Source organism: Nicotiana sylvestris, chromosome 6 (genome assembly GCF_000393655.2).
Source record: "Nicotiana sylvestris chromosome 6, ASM39365v2, whole genome shotgun sequence".
NCBI classification, from domain to species: Eukaryota; Viridiplantae; Streptophyta; class Magnoliopsida; order Solanales; family Solanaceae; genus Nicotiana; species Nicotiana sylvestris.
In genome coordinates this window covers 141,529,237-141,548,029 of record NC_091062.1, presented here as the reverse complement: position 1 = coordinate 141,548,029, position 18,793 = coordinate 141,529,237, and the positions used below count along the sequence as shown (strand labels likewise).

At 41.8% G+C, this 18,793-nt stretch overlaps 1 protein-coding gene across 1 annotated transcript; it reads right to left on the bottom strand.

The window, feature by feature from the left end:
• Positions 1-17,641: 17,641 nt before the first annotated feature.
• LOC138871401 (uncharacterized) lies at positions 17,642-18,745 on the bottom strand. Its single transcript, XM_070149277.1, has 2 exons — positions 18,620-18,745; positions 17,642-18,334 (listed from the first exon to the last, which is right to left on the bottom strand). Exons 1-2 carry the CDS (start codon positions 18,743-18,745, stop codon positions 17,642-17,644), a joined length of 819 nt encoding a protein of 272 aa, XP_070005378.1.
• Positions 18,746-18,793: the final 48 nt, after the last annotated feature.

Genomic DNA, 18,793 nt, shown 5'->3' with positions numbered 1-18,793 from the left:
CGAAGTCAACTCAATTGAGTTTTAAAGCTCTAGTTCACAATTTAATCCATTTTTCACATAAAAACCTTCCGAAAAATTATACGGACTGCACACGCAAGTCGAGGAATTTTTGATACCGCTTTTTAAGGTCTTAAAAATACCAAGATGATTATTTAATTTAAAGATGACATTTTGGGCCATCACAAGGACATCCACCCGCTGATCCGGAAGATATAGATGTTTACTCTGATGAGCAAATGGCTAACGTTAATGCACGAAATTTGCTCTATAATGCTTTAACTGGAGAAGATATGAGAAAATTTTAAGTTGTGATACCGCTAAGAAAATGTGAGATAAATTGAACGTTAGCTATGAAGGAACTAGCAATGTGAAAAGAAATATGGATAAATCTATTGGTTCACGACTATGGACTATTCTAAATTAAAGAAGGTGAGTCCATTGAAGAAATATTTGCACAATTTAGCAAAATCAATGGTGATCGGAAAGCCTATGGCAGACCTTACTCAAGTGGTGAGCAGGTTAGAAAAATCCTAAGAAGTTTGCCTACCATATGGCAGACAAAAGTAGTTGCATTTGAATCTCAAGATTTAGACAAACTGTCATATAATGACTACGTGGATATCTCATAGCATTTGAGAAAACACATCTCAAGAAAATGCGTCAGGAAGAGAAGAAGAAAACAGTTACCTTCAAAACCACAACTTGTGACGACCCAACAGGTCGTCTTAAGAATTTATGCCCCGATCTCCTATTAACTGATTTTCTCGTGTTTATTTCTGCTATTTTGATTTGACAGGATGTTCGGTTTTAAGTTTCGGAAAGTTTTGGGACACTTAGTCCCTAAATGAGAGCTTAAGTGTTGAAAAGTTGATCGCAGTTAGAACAATATGAAGACAGCCTCAGAATGGAATTTCGATGGTTCCGTTAGCTCCGTAGGGTGATTTCGGGGTTAGTCGCGTGTTCGGATTGTATTTTCGAGGTCCGTAGCTAATTTAGGCTTGAAATGCCGAAAGTTCAAATTTTAAAGTTTTCGGTTCGATAGTGAGATTTTGATCCGAGGGTCGGAATGGGATTCCGGAAGTTGGAGTAGCTCCATAGTGTTGAATGTGACGTGTGTTCAAAATTTTGGTTCATTCGGATGAGGTTTGATAGACTTTTTTATAGAAAGTGTATTTTTAGAGTTTTGGGATTTTAAGGCTTGAATCCATGGTTGATTCGTCGTTTTGTTGTTGTTTTAGGTGTTTTAAGGATTGGTGTAAGTTTGGAAAGTGGTATTAGACTTGTTGGTGCTTTTGGTTGAGGTCCGGGGACCTCGGAATGATTTCGGATGGTTGTCGAAAGAATTGAAAGTGGTTTGTAGCAGCTGAAGCTACTGATATCTGTCATAACCACACCTGCGATTGGGTTCCGCAGGCGCAGAGCCGCAGAAGCGGCGGAGAGATCGCAAAAGCCGAATTGGGGGGAGGGGGTCCAGCAGGAGCCACAGGTGCGTGAAGGGTATCGCACCTGCGAGACCGCAGGTGCGGAGGGTCTACCGCAGAAACGGAAACTGGTCTTAAGTGAAAGGTTGCGGGTGCGACCATTGGTCCGCAAAAGCGGGACTGCAGATGTGGTCCCTTGACTGCAGATGCGGTAATAGCTGGGCAGAAATATGAAATTTTGAGGGTTTAGTTTCAAAAGTTTGAAATTCGATTTGAAGCTCGGGAAAGGGCGATTTTGGGAGGAAATTGAAGAGGAGATTATTGGGTAACAATTCTTTAACACTTTCTTGTCATATTCCATCAATCTATAGTTAGTTTCATCATTTAAATTCGGATTGGAGATGAAAATTGGGGAAAAGTTGGAAGAAAGTTCTTAGACCTAGAATTCGACTTTTGGTTGGGAATTTGACCTTAGATTTGGATAATTTTGGTATGCATGAACTCGCGAGAGTATAAGGATTCTGAAAATATTGATTTTACCTGATTCCAAGACGTGGGCCCGAGGGGCATTTTGGTTATTTTACCTAATTTCGCGTATTAACTTAGAATTTCTTTGTAGAATTAGTTACTTGATGTGTTATTTACATCATGCAATTGAATTGAATAGATTTGGGACATTTAAAGTCGAGTACTCGTGGCAAGAGCGTGATTTCGGGTTGATTATTGAGTCGGTTCGAGGTAAGTGGTTTGCCTAACTTTGTGTGGGGGACCTTCCCCTTAGGGCTTGGTATATTTGATAATTGAAATGCCTTGTATGTGAGGTGACGAGTGCGTACTTGAGCTAATTGTTGAAAATCCGGTTTTCTTTAAGTAATTTTAATTATGTTCCTTCTTCCTGTCTTATACTACTTGCAATTTAAGGCTGTTGTTAGCCTAGAAAAGCATGTTTAATTGAATTAATTTACGAAATCCCGGGATATCCCCTGTACATACTTATGATTTGAGCTGAGGTGCGGAATACCAAGAGATCCTAGCACGGATATTGAGGAACCAAGAGATCCCTAGCACGTGTATTGAGGATACCAAGAGATCCCTAGCATATATTGAGGATATCGAGAGATCCTCGGGATACCAAGAGATCCCTGGCATATATTGAGGGTACTAAGAGATCCTCGGGATACTGAAAGATCCCCGGTTATTTCCTTGTGATAGTTTTTCCCCTGTTTCAGTTATTGAATTCCTTGTTTTCCTGTATTAGATTCTTATTGTTAGCTTTCAACTGTACTGCTTATCTTATACTGTCATACCTTATATTTTTATTTTATCTCAGTAGGGCCCTGACCTTCCTCGTCACTACCCGACCGAGGTTAGGCTTGACACTTACTAAGTACCGTTGTGGTGTACTCATGCCCTTTCTACGCATGTTTTTCATGTGCAGATCCAGATACTGTGACTCAGTCCTATCACCCTTGAGGCGAGGAGACTACTCCAGAGACTTCGAGGTATATTTGCTGCATCCGCAGACCGAGGAGTCCTTTTCCATTCTATCTTGTAGTGATAGCCCTTCTATCTTTTCTGTTGATGTAGAGATTCTGGAGTTAGAGCATTTTATTGTATTCGTAGCTTGTGATTCATGGGTTTTCGAATTTTTGGAAAATGTATTAGTTTCGAGAATCTATATTGTGTATGCCGAGCGGCACTTTTAAACGTTGTTATATCACTCTGTTTCTATTTTAAATTGTTTTTATTCTGCAAATTAGGCTTACCTAGTCGTAGGGACTAGGTGCCATCACGATGGTTCACGGAGGGCGAACCGAGGTCGTGACCAGTTGGTATTAGAGCTCTAGGTTCATAGGAGTCATGAATCACAAGCCGATTTATTAGAGTCTCTCTGATCTGTACGGAGACGTCTGTACTTATCTACGAGAGGTTATGTAATTGTTAGGAAAATTTCCACTTCATTTGATTTCCTTGTCGTGCGATATTTTGACATCACAATTCTAAACTTCTGTCTTCTATTCTCTCACAGATGGTGAGGACACGTGCTACCTGAGATGACCAAGCACCCGCGCCCCTACTGCAGCCGTCAGAGGCTGGGGCCATGGTAGAGGTCGAGGACGCGGACGTGGTGCAGCAAGAGCACCTACGCGAGCTGCCACCAAGGTACCACCAGCAGATCCAACCAGAGCCCAGACACCTAAGACGCCTACTGCTACTACTACCCCAGCACTCCAGTAGACTCTGGCACAGTTCATGAGCATGTACACCACTTTGGCTCAGGCCGGGGGAGGAGCACAGACTCCTGCCGCACGCACTCCTGAGCAGCGAGTGCATGTTGAGTAGGTCCCTGGGATTATTCCTGTACAGCCTGCAGTACGAGATTAGCCCAAGGACAGGGCAGCGGTTTCTAAGGATGAGCAACTGAGGCTTGAGAGGTTCAAGAAGTACAAGCCTCTTGTATTCAGCGGTCTAGCATCGGATGATGCTCTGGGATTTCTAGATGAGTGTTACCATATTCTCTATACCATGGGTATATTAGGATCGAGCGGGTTCCTTCACTACTTTCCAGCTTCGAGGAGCCGCCTATGAGTGGTGGCGCACCTATGAGTTAGACAGTCCGGATGAGGCTGCTTTACTGACTTGGACTCAGTTTTCAGATCTGTTCCTGAGAGAATATGTTCCTCAAAGCCTCAGGGACGCATGGCGCGCAGAGTTTGAGCATTTGCGCCATGGTGCTATGACTGTCTTAGAGTATGCTATCTGTTACACTAGTTTGGCTAGGCATGTACCAGCCTTGGCTTCTATTGTTCGCGAGAGGGTTCGCCGGTTTATTTAGGGCCTTATTCCCAGCATCAGGTCTAGCATGACTCGTGAGTTGGAGATGGATATTTCTTATCAGCAGGTGGTGAGCATTGCTAGGAGGATTGAGGGTATGCATGCTAGGGAGAGAGAGGAGAGGGAGGCCAAGAGGTCTCGAGAGTCGGGCCATTATTCTGGTACCCATGCCCCAGCTGTAGGTCGTCATGGTAGGGGTTATATGAGTCGCCCTGTTCATTCAGCTCTTCTAGCCGCCAGTGGTATTCCAGATCCTCCTAGGCCTCTGGAGCCTTATTATGCACTTCTGGTATCTAGCACGCCTCCTGCGCGTGGTGCTTTCAGAGGTCAGTCCAGCAGACCTGGCCAGAGCCAGTCACAACCACCACGTCCTCATAGAGCTTCTTTTAAGTGTGGTGACACACGCCATGTGGTGAGGGATTGCCCTAGACTTGGGAGGAGTGTGCCTTCACAGACTTTTCAGCCACAACACGCCCCACAGAGCTCCCAGGCTATGGTTACAGCTCTAGTTGCTACTGTCACACCTCCTTTTTCCTACCCCCGGAAGGGTATAAGGGAGTTTTTTCCAATTACAATGATAATCGAAATAAGATTATTTATTTAAGATTCAGAGTCGCCACTTGCGATAATTTATGGTGTCCCAAGTCACCAGTTTAAATCTCGAGTCGAGGAAAGATTGACTCTGCTTTTCAGTCTGCGAACACAGAAATTCGGGTAAGAAATTCTGTTAACTCGGAAGAAGGTGTTAGGCATTCCCGGGTTCCGTAGTTTTAGGACGGTTGCTCAACTATTATTATTGGCCTAATTATCTGATTTTATACACTTTTAACCTATGTGCCTTTTTAACTTATTAACCGCTTTTAATTGTTTTAGGAAGCTTTAACGTTATTTAAAACATGCCTTGAGCCACGCCACATGAAATGCACCCGCAGTTCGCAACACGTTCTATTTAACATTGTTAAGAATTGAAATTGAGTCACATGAAATGTGCACCCGAAGTTAATGATTAAAAGAAAGTCAATTTAAAGAATGCGCCTAAAGCAACTACGAAGGTTCAAATTAATAAAACGTTTGCGAGGGCCATGGAAAATTCAATTGATGGCATACCTCGATTTTAAAGAGTTAGTGTTAATTATACGAGGGCCATGGGTTATTTACTAAAAACCCATGGTTATTTACTTGAGACTGGGCAGCCCAATTTGGGCCTATGTTAAGTGCCACTTGAGGCCCAAAAGCCATGTGGCCTCATGACAGTCCAAGTCATTTTGCACATTTTTAACACAACTGATACCAAATCATAATACTATTCTGAAAGTACAACACTTAAACGTTACAACAACTCATACATAATTGATTCCACTATTGAAACATAACAAAATTCAATTTTTAAATCAAACACTTAACATGATTTCAAAATATACACATGCACTTACTGACATGGATTCAACTGAAAATTCTCATTCAAATTCAATATATCACTTAGCAATTCAAGCAAAATTTTCTAATACTATACTGACTTCTACATACTTAAATAAATCTCACAGTCCACATATCCAAACAGTATTCCCATTAATTTACAAACCAACAGGCTGAATTAAAGCATTTATCCAACTTACAAACAAAATTCAAAGCTAATGACAGAAATGGACAAATACAACACACGAAAAGAATATTTAAACTGCTTACAGAATCGACTGGACTTAATAACATAGATATAGCATTGAATAAAACAAATGTGTCATAGATTTCCAACTTAATAGCATAACTGCAGATCCTTTCATTTCACATGTGAATGAGGTCTAGAGAGTACCTGGTTACAACAACAAAACAAAAGGAAAATAAGCCTGAGGTTAGGAGTAGGACAACAGCAGTATATCAGCAACAAATAGCACAACCAACGCTCAGCCTTTATACCATTTTGAACCTAGATGAACACAGTTCTTTCGAGTTTTAAAAAATTCCGACTAACAGTGGAAATCAAAGAGAAAAAACCAGCAAATTTCAGCTACAAAATGCAAGCAATTTTCAGTATTTTCAGAGGCTAGAAGTCTCAGCTGTTTCTAAATTTTTTTAATCTTCTAATCTCTGCTCATTTTTATTGAAAGCAAGCTTATATAGAAGGTCCTAGGGCAGCAGAATTGGTTTCAAGTTTTATCAATTACCCCTTCCTTGATTTTTCATTCTTTTCATTTCAAACCCCAAAATTAAAGTTTGCTTGCTAAAACAAACCCAACCCCACCTTCCTAGAAATTTTCCCAAGCAGTTAAGAAAGATTCCCCTTGCCCAATTTCCAAAATACCCTTTAACCCTCTATTATTTACCCTCATAACCTAACATGGGTCAAGTTAACCCAGAACCAATCCCAACCCTGAACCCATGGCCTGACAAATCGACATTTAACCTTCCCCTCTTTGGGCTTCTGACTAACAGAGCCCAAATTTTAATTCAAAACCAATAGAAAACCACAAGAAAATGGGCCAACGGAGTTATAGGAACTCCTGAAGCCCTGATTCCAAAGAAAACAAAAGCAGGAGGAAATTTGAGCAAAATCAAACAATAAAATCAAATGAACTAAAACATGCTAACTAAAATAAACTTGAAATTAACATGCACACAGAAACGATTGAAAAACAGAAAAAGCAAGAAAGAAAAAGAAAGAATCAGAAGGAGATGAGGATGAGAATAAAGCGAAAGACGAAAGAAAGAAAAAATGGTCGGAAAATATATAGAATAGGTGGATGGACAGTGAGCTTGAATGGACCTTCAACACCTTCGATTTTGAGCCGAAATTGGCATTAATCGCGTGTTCTCGTTGAGAACAGACGAATAACATCAATTTCAACCTTAATCGTTCTTGGAAGCATGCCGACTTGGGAGATTTGGGGATTTTAGGATTTGGGGTGTTGACCTTAGATCTAAAATTCGAGGCGATGGAGAGGGATTTGAGGGAAATTGTTTTGGGGTTTAGGAAGAGGAGGGGCTGGGGGTTGTGGGGTGTAATTTTGGAGGTGGTTTGGGGTGGCGCTGCCAACGGAGATGGTGAGGAATTTAGGGCGGCGCTAGGGTTTGGGTTTAGAGAGTCCGAGGATTGAAAGGGGAAGCCAATGGAACCGGGGGGGGGTAAGGCTTGTTCGGACATATATATTAGGATTGGGTGAGGAGTTACGGTCCGTTGGATCTAACTGATCCAACGGTTGAAATGATAGGGGGTCAAAACAGTGTCATTTGATTTGAAGGCAAAGCTGGACCGGGTTGGGGCGTGGTTTGGGTCAAATCTGGAACGGGTTTGGGGGAAATGTTTTGGGCTGTGACGAATTGGCCCAAGAATCAACAACCTTTTTTGGTTCTTTTTCTTTTCTTTTCAATTTCCAATTTTCCTTTTAAAATTAATTTAAAACCTAAATTAACTCTTAAACTAAATTAATTTACCAATTTAAGCTAATTACTCATCATAGTATTTGCAAAAAATTAATTAACTCCTAAATTAAAAGAAGAACTATAAAATTTAAAATTAAAAAGTTAAAATTGCAAAGTGAGTTATTTTTTGTGATTTTTTCATTTTTATAAAACAACTAATTTACTAATTAACCTAAAAATATAAAGATAAATCCTAAATGCAAATGCATAGTATTTTTGTATTTTCATGATTTAAATAAAAATTAAACATGCACAAAAAAATGCAAATAATTAATAAAATTCTACAAAAATCCCTAAAATGGCAAATGATTAAAGGAAAAATCTATTTCCTTGGGATTCTGTAGGAGTATTTCATATAGGGCAAAAATCACGTGCTCACAGCTGCCCCTCTTTGCTCGGAGACACGAAGGGTTTTCGGGCAAAGATAAAATGGGCAATTATGAGGGATTTTTGCCGGTTTGAAACTCTATGAGAAGAATTTTTGGGAAGAGCCTGACCGAACCTTGCTTCAGAAGTTGCCTACATATCCTTGGCTATAAAGGAATCAAGTCAATGTAGTTCTGGAAGTTTCGGTAGTTGGGACTACCAGGAAGCTGTGATTTCACTATTGTTGTTGCTGCTATTGCTTGTTGAACTCCTTATTACACCAAGACAAAATAAAAGAAGCTAGACTAAACTAGATCTATGAATTACAATAATCCTATCTATATATTCAAACTTGAACTTGCGGTTTCTGCTGGCTTGTACTCTCTGAGTGAGGTTCCTTTGTTGCTGACTTGAATTGTATTCTGAGGTGCCTTCCCTTTGTTCTCCAGGAGGGTGCCTGACTGCCGAACTTGAACTGTCTTCCTTTGCACATTGTTGTTTTCCCTTTGTTTTCCAGGTGGGCGCCTGATTACCAACATTTGCATTATCTTTCTTTCCTCCGACACTTGACTTGTTTTCCCTTTGTTTTTCAGGTGGGCGCCTGATTGCCGAACTTGCACCGTCTTCCTTTGCACATCACTGCTTTACCTTTGTTCTCCAGGTAGGCTCCTGATTACCAACATTCACACGGTTTTTCCTCGAAACTTGAACTTCTTCCCTTTGTTCTCCATGTGGGCTCATGATTACCAACAATTGAATTGCTTTTCCCTTTGTTCTCCAGGTGAGCTCCTGATTTCCAAAACTGAATTTCTTGTTCTGGAAACTTGAACTGCTTTCCTTTGTTCTCCAGGTGGGCTCCTGATTTCCAACACTTGAACTGTTTTCCCTTTGTTCTCCAGGTGGGCTCCTGATTTCCAACACTTGAATTGTTTTCCCTTTATTCTCCAGGTGGGCTCCTGATTACCAACACTTGAATTGCTTTCCCTTTGTTCTCCAAGTGGGCTCCTGATTACCAACATTTTCACTATTTTTTCTCAAAACTTGAACTGCTTCCCTTTGTTCTCCAGGTGGGCTCTTGATTACCAACACTTGAATTGCTTTCCCTTTGTTCTCCAGGTGGGCTCCTGATTACCAACACTTGACTTGCTTTTCCCCTTTGTTCTCCAGGTGGACTCCTGATTACCAACACTTGAATTGCTTTTCCCTTTGTTCTCCAGGTGGGCTCCTTATTTCCAACACTTGAACCGTATTCCCTTGCTCTCCAGGTGGGCGCCTGATTGCCACAACTCTAACTGCTCTTCCTCGGAACTTGATTTGTTTTCCCTTTGTTCTCCAGGTGGGCTCCTAATTGTTGAACTTGAACTATTTCCTCTTGCGACTGCTTTTCCTTTGAACTGCCTTCTGTTGTTTCTACGGGTGGGTGCCTAATTGCTCGACCCTAGGCTGCTTTCTATTCTCGAAACTCATGTTATTTTCCCTTGCTCTCTAGGTGGGCGCCTGATTACAACATAATAGACAAAACAAAGAAAATTTTCTGCCCCAGTTTGGTAGCTGGGCACATCTGTGAGTGTTAATTGAGTCATGTTACCAAATATCTCTAAGAATTTGAAAGCTAGATCCTATTATCCAGGAGGGTCCCGAAAATTAAAATCAAATCTCTTCTTAAGAGTGACAACTTTAAGGCTAAATTATATTTCCCTATGGCAGAACTTACACTAAATATTGTTATCTAATGGAGGTCTTAAAGCTAAGTCCCATTATTCAGGAGGGTCCTGAAAATTTCGAATTGAATCCTATCCTAAGAACGAAAACTTCAAAGCCAACTTATATTTCCTCAAGATAAAGTTTATGCTAGATCTTGTTACTCATGAATGTTTTGAATTTTAAACTAGGTCCTATTGTCCAGGAGGGTCCTGAGAATTTCAAATTAAATCTCATTATCCAGGCGGGTCCTGAGAATTTACAATCGAACCTGTCCAGTACATTGCTTTCTTTACGGAAGGTTTCTCCAAACAAACGGAATTTTCTGCCCCTGTTTCAAATCAAAGAAAAATTTTGTCAGTTTAAAATATGGTGGTTAGTTTGTGGCATTCTTGCTGAAAGTGGCCTCTCCGCTGCCGTGCTTTGCTTTGATTGGTTGCCTTGAACTGGCCAAGAACCATTTGACTGACTGACTCTTAGCCGCAGGACCTTGGATGGCCCGGGTGCTCTACACCCAAACCGTTGTTTTACATTTCTGACCCTTCTACCTGAACCTTTGTATCTCCCACAAGATTACTAAACCATTCGACCAATGGAACTTTCACTAACACCTTATTTCCCACTTTACATCATGTTATCTCTGGTATGCTTTGGCCGCACTTTGCTTTGTGCAATTTGGAAGTTGGTAGTAAGCTTTGAAATCCTTTCTTACTTGCTTAAACAAGGCTGACATTGAAAAAAAAACTTAGAGAAATAAACCCGAAAGAAATGAAATGCAATGACTTTGAGAGTTAGGGATAAAAGAAAATCTAAAACTGGATGACTGTTTGAAAGGGGAAAAAGAAAAGAGACTTATCTGAGTGGAACAGCTGGCGCCAATGATCATGACATGCATTTCGGATTAATCAGCCCAACCTATTCAACCATTCACCTTTCGGTTGTCATACTTTATGTCCCGAGATCTCTATAACCCAGTTTCTTCGCCAAATCACTGACCTTGTTCGGTTTGCGGTTCCCTGAAGTATCTTTACCAACAAACCGCTCTCATCTGTTCATCTCTCAACTCACCGTCGCCTTATGGTGCCTGCGAAGGTTTTCACCAGTAAGACTCTCTCATTTTTAATTTCTCTCAGCTTTCCGTCGCCTTACCGTGCCCGTGAGGGTTTTCACCAATAAGACTCTTTCATTTTCATTTTTCCTGCTTAGACCGGAGTGTTTCCCCTGATATGAATCATACCTCTACTTGCTCAACTTGGTATCTCTCGAAGACTAATCGAAAGGTCTTTCTTTGGACCGTAATGTGGGGGTTTTGGGATAGGGTTAGAAATAAAGAATATCACACTCAAAACAACTTGAATGGGTTTAAAATTACAACTTTTGGAATCAGATTTCTAACAATCACAACTTTTGCCCCAGTTTCTTTGCTTGGGGACTTTTGAATTTTTATTTTAATGTAACCGAACCGTGAGGCTACCTACATATCCTTTAAAGGAATCAGGTCGAACGTAGTTCATTTCATAGGACTTACTTTGTTGTTGTGATTTTTCTCTTTTCTTTTCTTTCTCTCTCTTTTTCTCTTTATTTTTTTTTTCTTTTTTTGTTTTTTCACTATTTGCCATTCTTTTCTTTCTCTTTTCTTTCTTTTTTCTTTTCTTATTTACTCACCTTTTGCGCTCGTGCTTTTGAACTTTGCTACTGATTTCAAAAAAAGGGTATAAAAGGAAATAAATAAGGCACAAAGGGGTAACAAAGGATAAAGTATTTAGATAGCAGAACAAAAGGCCTTCGTCATTCCAATCTTCAAAACATGCCAAGTACAAACAAACACAAATTAAACCAAAGAAATCATACATAATATCTTTTGATTGCATCAGAATTGATAGCCATATCTACACATTTGCCTTCTATATCTGTTAAATACAAAGCATCATTGGACAACACTCTCGTTACGATGAATGGCCCTTGCCAGTTTGGGGAGAACTTGCCTTTTGCTTCAGCCTGATGTGGAAGGATGCGTTCCAATACTTGTTGACCCACTTCAAATTTTCGTGGACGCACCTTCTTGTTATATGACATTGCCATTCTCTTTTGGTACAATTGGCTATGACACACTACTGCAAATCTTTTCTCATCAATCAAACTCAATTGCTCCAGACGAGTTTTGACCCACTCATCATCATCAATTTCGGCTTCAGCAACGATCCAAAGGGACGAAATTTCAACTTTCGCAGGTATCACTGCCTAAGTGCCATATACCAACAGATAAGGAGTTGCACCTACTGAAGTGCGAATAGTAGTGCGATAACCCAACAACCGCAATTTGCCCTTTGCCTGGAACCTTGCACCATTTTCCGAAGTATCTTCTTTATGTTCTTATTGGCTGCCTCGACTGCTCCATTCGCCTTGGGGCAGTATGGGGTGTAATTGCGATGTGTAATCTTAAACTGTTGACACACTTCCTTCATCAGATGACTGTTAAGATTAGCACCATTATCTATGATGATCACCTTTGGGATTCCGAACTGACAAATGATATTTGAATGAACAAAATCGACCACTGCCTTCTTGGTCACAGATTTGAAAGTTTTAGATTCAACCCACTTAGTGAAATAGCCAATGGCCACCAGAATGAACCTATGCCCATTGGATGCTGCTGGCTCAATTGGTCCGATGACGTCCATATCCCAAGCAACAAACGGCCATGGTGTAGACATTGTGTGCAATTCAAATGACGGAGAATGAATCAAATCTCCATGTACTTGACATTGATGACACTTGCACACAAAGTTGATGCAATCTCGCTCCATGGTGAGCCAATAATAACCTGCTCGGAGGATTTTCTTTGCTGGAACATACCCACTCATATGCGGTCCACAGACTCCGGAATACACTTCTGTCATGATACCCATGACCTGTCTAGCATCTATGCATCTTAACAATCCCAGATATGGAGTCCTTTTGTACAAAAATCTTCCGCTGAAGAAATATCCACTTGCCAAACAACGAATTGTTCTCTTTTGATCACCTATGGCGTGTACTGGATACACTCCCATCCTGATATACTCCTTGATGTCATGGAACCGTGGTTCACCATCAAGTTCTTCCTATATCATATTGCAGTAGGCATGCTGATCACGAACTTGAATATGCAGAGGGTCAACATAAGCTTTGTCTGGATGGTGTAACATTGACGCCAAGGTAGCCAAGGCATCGCCAACCTCATTATGGATCCTTGGAATGTGCCTGAATTCTATAGATCGAAACCGTTGACAAAGATCATGCAGACATTGTCAATACGGTATAAGCTTTAAATCTCGTGTCTTCAATTCTCCTTGAATCTGGTGCACCAAAAGGACCGAGTCCCCCAAGACCAAGACTTCCTGGATTCCTATATCTACAGCTAGCCTTAGTCCCACAATGTATGTCTCGTACTCAGCCATGTTGTTGGTATAGTAGAATCGCAGCTAGGCTGTAACAGGGTAGTGATGCCCTGTTTCAGAAATAAGCACTGCCCCTATCCCGACACCTTTCATGTTAGCAGCTCCATCAAAGAAAAGTTTCCAACCTGGTTTTTCAACCTGCTCCTCCTCGTCAATATGCATCACCTCTTCATCAGGAAAATAAGTTCTCAATGGTTTATATTCCTCATTGACCAGGTTTTTGGCCAAATGATCGGCCAATGCCTGTGCTTTCATCGTTGTCCGAGTCACATATACGATGTCAAACTCTGTGAGCAAGATCTACCACTTTGCTAGCCTCCCTGTAGGCATAGGCTTCTGTTAAAGGATCCAAGCGAGAGATGAGATACGTAGTGTAAGATGGCAAATAATGTTTCAACTTCTGTGCTACCCAAGTCAGGGCACAACACGTCTTCTCAAGGGGAGTATACTTAACCTCATAAGATGTGAATTTCTTGCTGAGGTAGTAGATGGCTAGCTCTTTCCTACCGGTGATATCATCTGACCCAATACACAACCAAATGAATTATCCAAGACCGTCAAATACAGAATCAAAGGTCTCTCGGGTTCTGGCGGGACCAACACAGGTGGGTTCGACAAATACTCCTTGATCTTATCGAAGGCTTCCTGGCACTCATCTGTCCATTTGACCTCAGCATCCTTCTTTATCAGCTTAAAGATGGGCTCACAAGTTGTCGTGAGCTGAGCAATAAACATGCTGATATAGTTCAGCCTCCCTAGCAAACTCATCACCTCGGTCTTGTTCTTTGGCGGTGACAATTCCTGGATAGCCTTGATCTTTGACGGATCCAATTCAATACCCCACCGACTGACTATGAATCCCAACAGCTTCCCCGACGGAACTCCGAATGCACACTTTGCCGAGTTGAGTTTAAGATTGTACCTGCAGAGCCTCTGAAAAAACTTTCTCAAATCTCTAATGTGGTCAGACTGCTTTCTGAATTTTATGATCACATTATCCACATAAACCTCAATCTCCTTGTGTATTATGTCATGGAATATGGTAGTCATTGCCCTCATATAAGTTTCCCCAACATTTTTTAGACCAAAAGGCATGACCCTGTAGCAATATATTCCCATGGCGTGATGAATGCCGTCTTTTCCGCATCTTCCTCATCCATTAAAATCTGATGATAGCCCATATAGCAATCCACAAAAGATCCAATATCATGCTTAGCACAATTATCAATCAAAATGTGGATATTTGGCAATGAGAAGTTGTCCTTTGGACTTGCCTTGTTGAGATCACGGTAATCAACACACACTCTAGTCTTACTATCCTTCTTTGGCACAAACACAACATTGGTTAACCACGTAGGATACCGTGTGACCCGAATGACCTTTGCATCAAGATGCTTTGTGACCTCTTCTTTAATCTTCACACTCATGTCAGTTTTGAATTTTCTCAACTTCTTCTTGACGGGAGGGAATGCTGGATCAATTGGCAGTTTATGGACCACCAAATCGGTACTTAAGCCTGGCATGTCATCATACGACCATGTAAAAATATCTTTATACTCAAACAACGCTTTGATTATCTCTTCCCTGATTTGCGGTTCAAGATGGACACTTATCTTAGTTTCTCTGACATTATCTGGGTCCCCTAAATTGATTACTTATGTATCATTCAGGTTAGGCTTGGGTTTTCCTTCAAAATGACTTAGTTCCTTACTAATCTCTTCAAAGGCCTCATCCTCATCATATTCTGATTCATCATCACACTCTATTTCTTGGATTATTATTTCAGAATTAGATTGACTTTTAAGACTGGGCCGAAGATTCCTCATGCATGTCATGTCATTGAGATCAGCATAAAAAGAACTGTACAAAGAAGAAAAGAAAAAAAACTACCAAGAATGATGGAAAAAGTAAATTGAATTTCATTAAAATAAAGAATAACAGGGTTTGTACATCAACAAACGGAAAATAAAAGTCTGGGTCACAACCCTGGAATGACCCAGATAGAAAGGAAAACAAAACAAACTACGAAGACTCCTTCCAGGTAGGGAGAGGATTAGCCTTCCAATTGTTAAGCTTTACATTCGGCCCTACAAACTGCATGTCCGCTTTGCTAGGACCTTCTCCAATTTCCACCATGTTCACATCATCAAACAACCTCTAGAACTTTTCAGTTAACTCCTTATCAATGTCAACCACAGAACTTGGAACTATCGTCACTGGGCGTATCCTGGCACCGGGCTTGACAAAAGACCTAGAGAGACGCCGAACAGGCTTTGGAAGTGCCCATGCCTTCTGTTTCAACCTTTTAAACCTTTTCACATTTTCCGCTATAGGTTTGAATCCAAGACCAAACGTACCCAAATTCTTAGGGAGGGACACTGGCTGTATGATACCCTACAGAGATGCACCCAGACCTTTACCGGGCACCAAGCCATTTTCAGCATTTCAAAGTCCACCATGACTGATGCGGAAGTTATCTTTGGAGTTTGAATACATTTCCCTTCTCGAACCTTCTCTATCGGCACTATTTCAAAAACTTGATAGACCCAAGTCCCTTTGTTATCTTCAGCCTCAATGAACGGAATAGAGGCATCACTTTGAGCATACAAATTATCCTCGTCATGCACGACGATCTCCTGTCTATCCCATTCAAACTTGACCATCTGGTGTAGAGTCGGCGAGACTGCTTTGGCGGCATGAATACAAGGTCAACCTAATAGCAAATTGTAAGAGACGGCTACGTCCAGCACCTGGAACTCCATGGTGAATTCCACCGGTCCTATTGTCAACTCAAGCACTATATCACCAACTGAATCTTTCCCTCCACCGTCAAATCCCCGAACGCAGATGCTGTTCTTGTGAATCCTCTCATCATCCACTTTCAACTTGTTCAAAGTAGAGAGAGGGCAGATGTTTGCATTGGAACCATTGTCAACTAATACCCTAGTAACCACAGAATCTTCACATTTTACCGTAAGATAGAGAGCTCTGTTGTGTTCAGTACCTTCCACAGGCAACTCATCATCAGAGAAGGTGACCTTGTTCACCTCAAATATTTTGTTGGTGATCTTTTCCAGATGGTTCACTGAAATTTTGTCAGAAACATGAGTCTCGTTCAGAATTTTCATCAAGGCCCGACGATGCTCGTCTAAGTGGATTAACAATGACAACAATGAAGTCTGAGCGGGCATCTTTCTCAACTGCTTCACGATGGAATAATCTTGTACCTTTATTTTTCTCAGAAACTCCTCCGCCTCCTTTTTAGTCACTACCTTCTTTACTAGGACTAGATTATCTTTGGATGTTTTAGCTTTCCTTAACTCTTCCGGGGCAAAGCATCTCCCCAAACGAGTTAATCCCTAGGCTTCATTGACTTCTTCTTTCACTTCCTTTCCCTTATAGGTCACTATCACCCGTTCATAGTTCCATGGGATGGCCTTGGTACTGATTACCGGCAACTGGGTTACAGGCTTGATAATGACAGGATCCGTACGGGCACCCTCCACAATTATGATAGGCTTGTTGGCCACTCCTGGCACGACCACTTTTGATTTTTTTTGCTTTGCTATAACATCACTTGGGTATCCTTTCTTAGCTACCACAGATGGCTTGCCGTTTGTCATGCTCAACTTGTTCACTGATCCTTCAACTGTTGATTTTTTAACTGGCTTGACCTCACAGGACCGAATCATCATGACAGTCTGTGAAGGCTTCTTGGGCTCCCCTCCCTTATGTACCATCTCAATCATGTTTGTCTCCTGATGGGTTGGCAATGGGTTCTAGTTGATATTGGGTGCCTCTGAAATTTGAACTTCAATCCGGTTTGTGTCAATGAGATCCTGGATAGCATTTCTCAAGTTCCAGCACTTCTCCGTATCATGCCCCGGAGTACCAGAACAACATTCACAACTTACAGAGTAATCAAGATTCTTTGGAGGAGGGTTTGGAAATTTCGACTCGATTGGCCTCAACATATCCAACTGCCTCAATCTATGGAATAAATTGGTATAAGATTCCCCTAATGGGGTAAAGGTTTTCTTTCGCTGCAACCTCTCATTTTTGAATGCTGGATTAGGTCGGAAACCTGGGCCAGTAGGGTTTCGGTAAGCTCGTGGGGGTGGGTAAGCATTTTGTGGAGCTGGGTAGGTGTTTTGTGGGGCTGGGGCACGCCATTGTGCATAGGCAGGAAGTTGAGTATATGTTTGGGCGTGGTGGACAGAAATATGAGGGTTTGGTGATGGGAAGTAATGTTGGGATGGATTATATAGGGGGTGGGTGTAGGTTCGGTAATAGGGTCGAGGCTGGGTATATTGGTGTGACGGGCCCCCGGGTCCAAACCATGATCCTGAATCAATTGTTGCCACATATTTTTTCTTCTTCTTTCCGATCACTCCCCCAGTACCATTCTGAATGGCTTGGGTAGTTGCCTTGATGGTCGAGTAACTCATAATTTTGCTTGATTTAGCCTTCTTCCACCATACCATCCATCTTTACTACCTCATTGAACGATTTGCCTATGGCTGATATCAGATGGCTAAAGTAAGTGGGCTCTAGGGCCTGCAGAAAGTACTCCACCATTTCTCTCTCCTCCATCGGGGGGTTAACTCTTGCCGCCTGTTCTCTCCAACGAAAACCATATTCTCTGAAACTTTCACTAGTCTTCTTCTCAATCTTAGTCAAAGACAAATGATCTGGGACAATCTCGATGTTGTATTGGAAATGGCGAGTGAATGCTTGGGCCAAATCGTCCCAGGTATACCATCTGATGTGATCCTGATGAGTATACCACTCCAATGCCGAGCCACTCAAACTCTGGCTAAAGTATGCCATCAATAGCTCGTCTTTCCCGCTGGCTCCTCTCATTTTACTATAAAATCCCCTCAAATGGGCCACCGGGTCTCCGTGCCCATCGTACAAATCAAACTTCAGCATCTTAAATCCCACCGACAACTGAACATCGGGAAATAGACACAAATCCTTGTAGGCTACGCTCACCTGGCCTCCCAATCCCTGCATGTTTCTGAATGACTGTTCCAGGCTTCTATCCTTCTTGAGCATCTCCTCCTGTTCTGGGTTTTTAGGTGGTTTCTCAGTCTCAACAAGGAGGTCAAAATGAGAAGTGTAGGAGTAAGGTTCTGGGGCCTTGAAAGTAAGCTATGGGGGATAGTATCAGCTATTTTGGGTCTGGAATAAAGGCTCACTGGAGGATCGGTGGAGTGTAGCAGGTGGGGGTGCCACGAAAATAGGGGTGACGGGTGGAGGAGGGTATGGAACTGGTTTGGGTGGTGGAGCTTGTGGTGTTTGGGAAGTGATGCCCTGGTAGTGGTGGTAAATGGGGAAGCCTGGGGATGAATCAACAGTGGGAGGTTCTTGGGATTGAGCCAGTAGCGGGACGAAAGCAGGGTTGGTGGGGTAGGATGGTGGTGGATGTCCTTTTACCCATGCCTGGTACATCTCTGCCATCTGGTGTTTCAGCTTATACAACTCCTCTTTCAGATTAACATTAGACTCTTTCCCCTCTCTTGATGGATCAATAACACTTGCATCTAGTTCTTGGTTGGCCATGCTCAACTTGTCTTTGGACCTGGTGTTGTACGAATGAGTTGCCAGAAT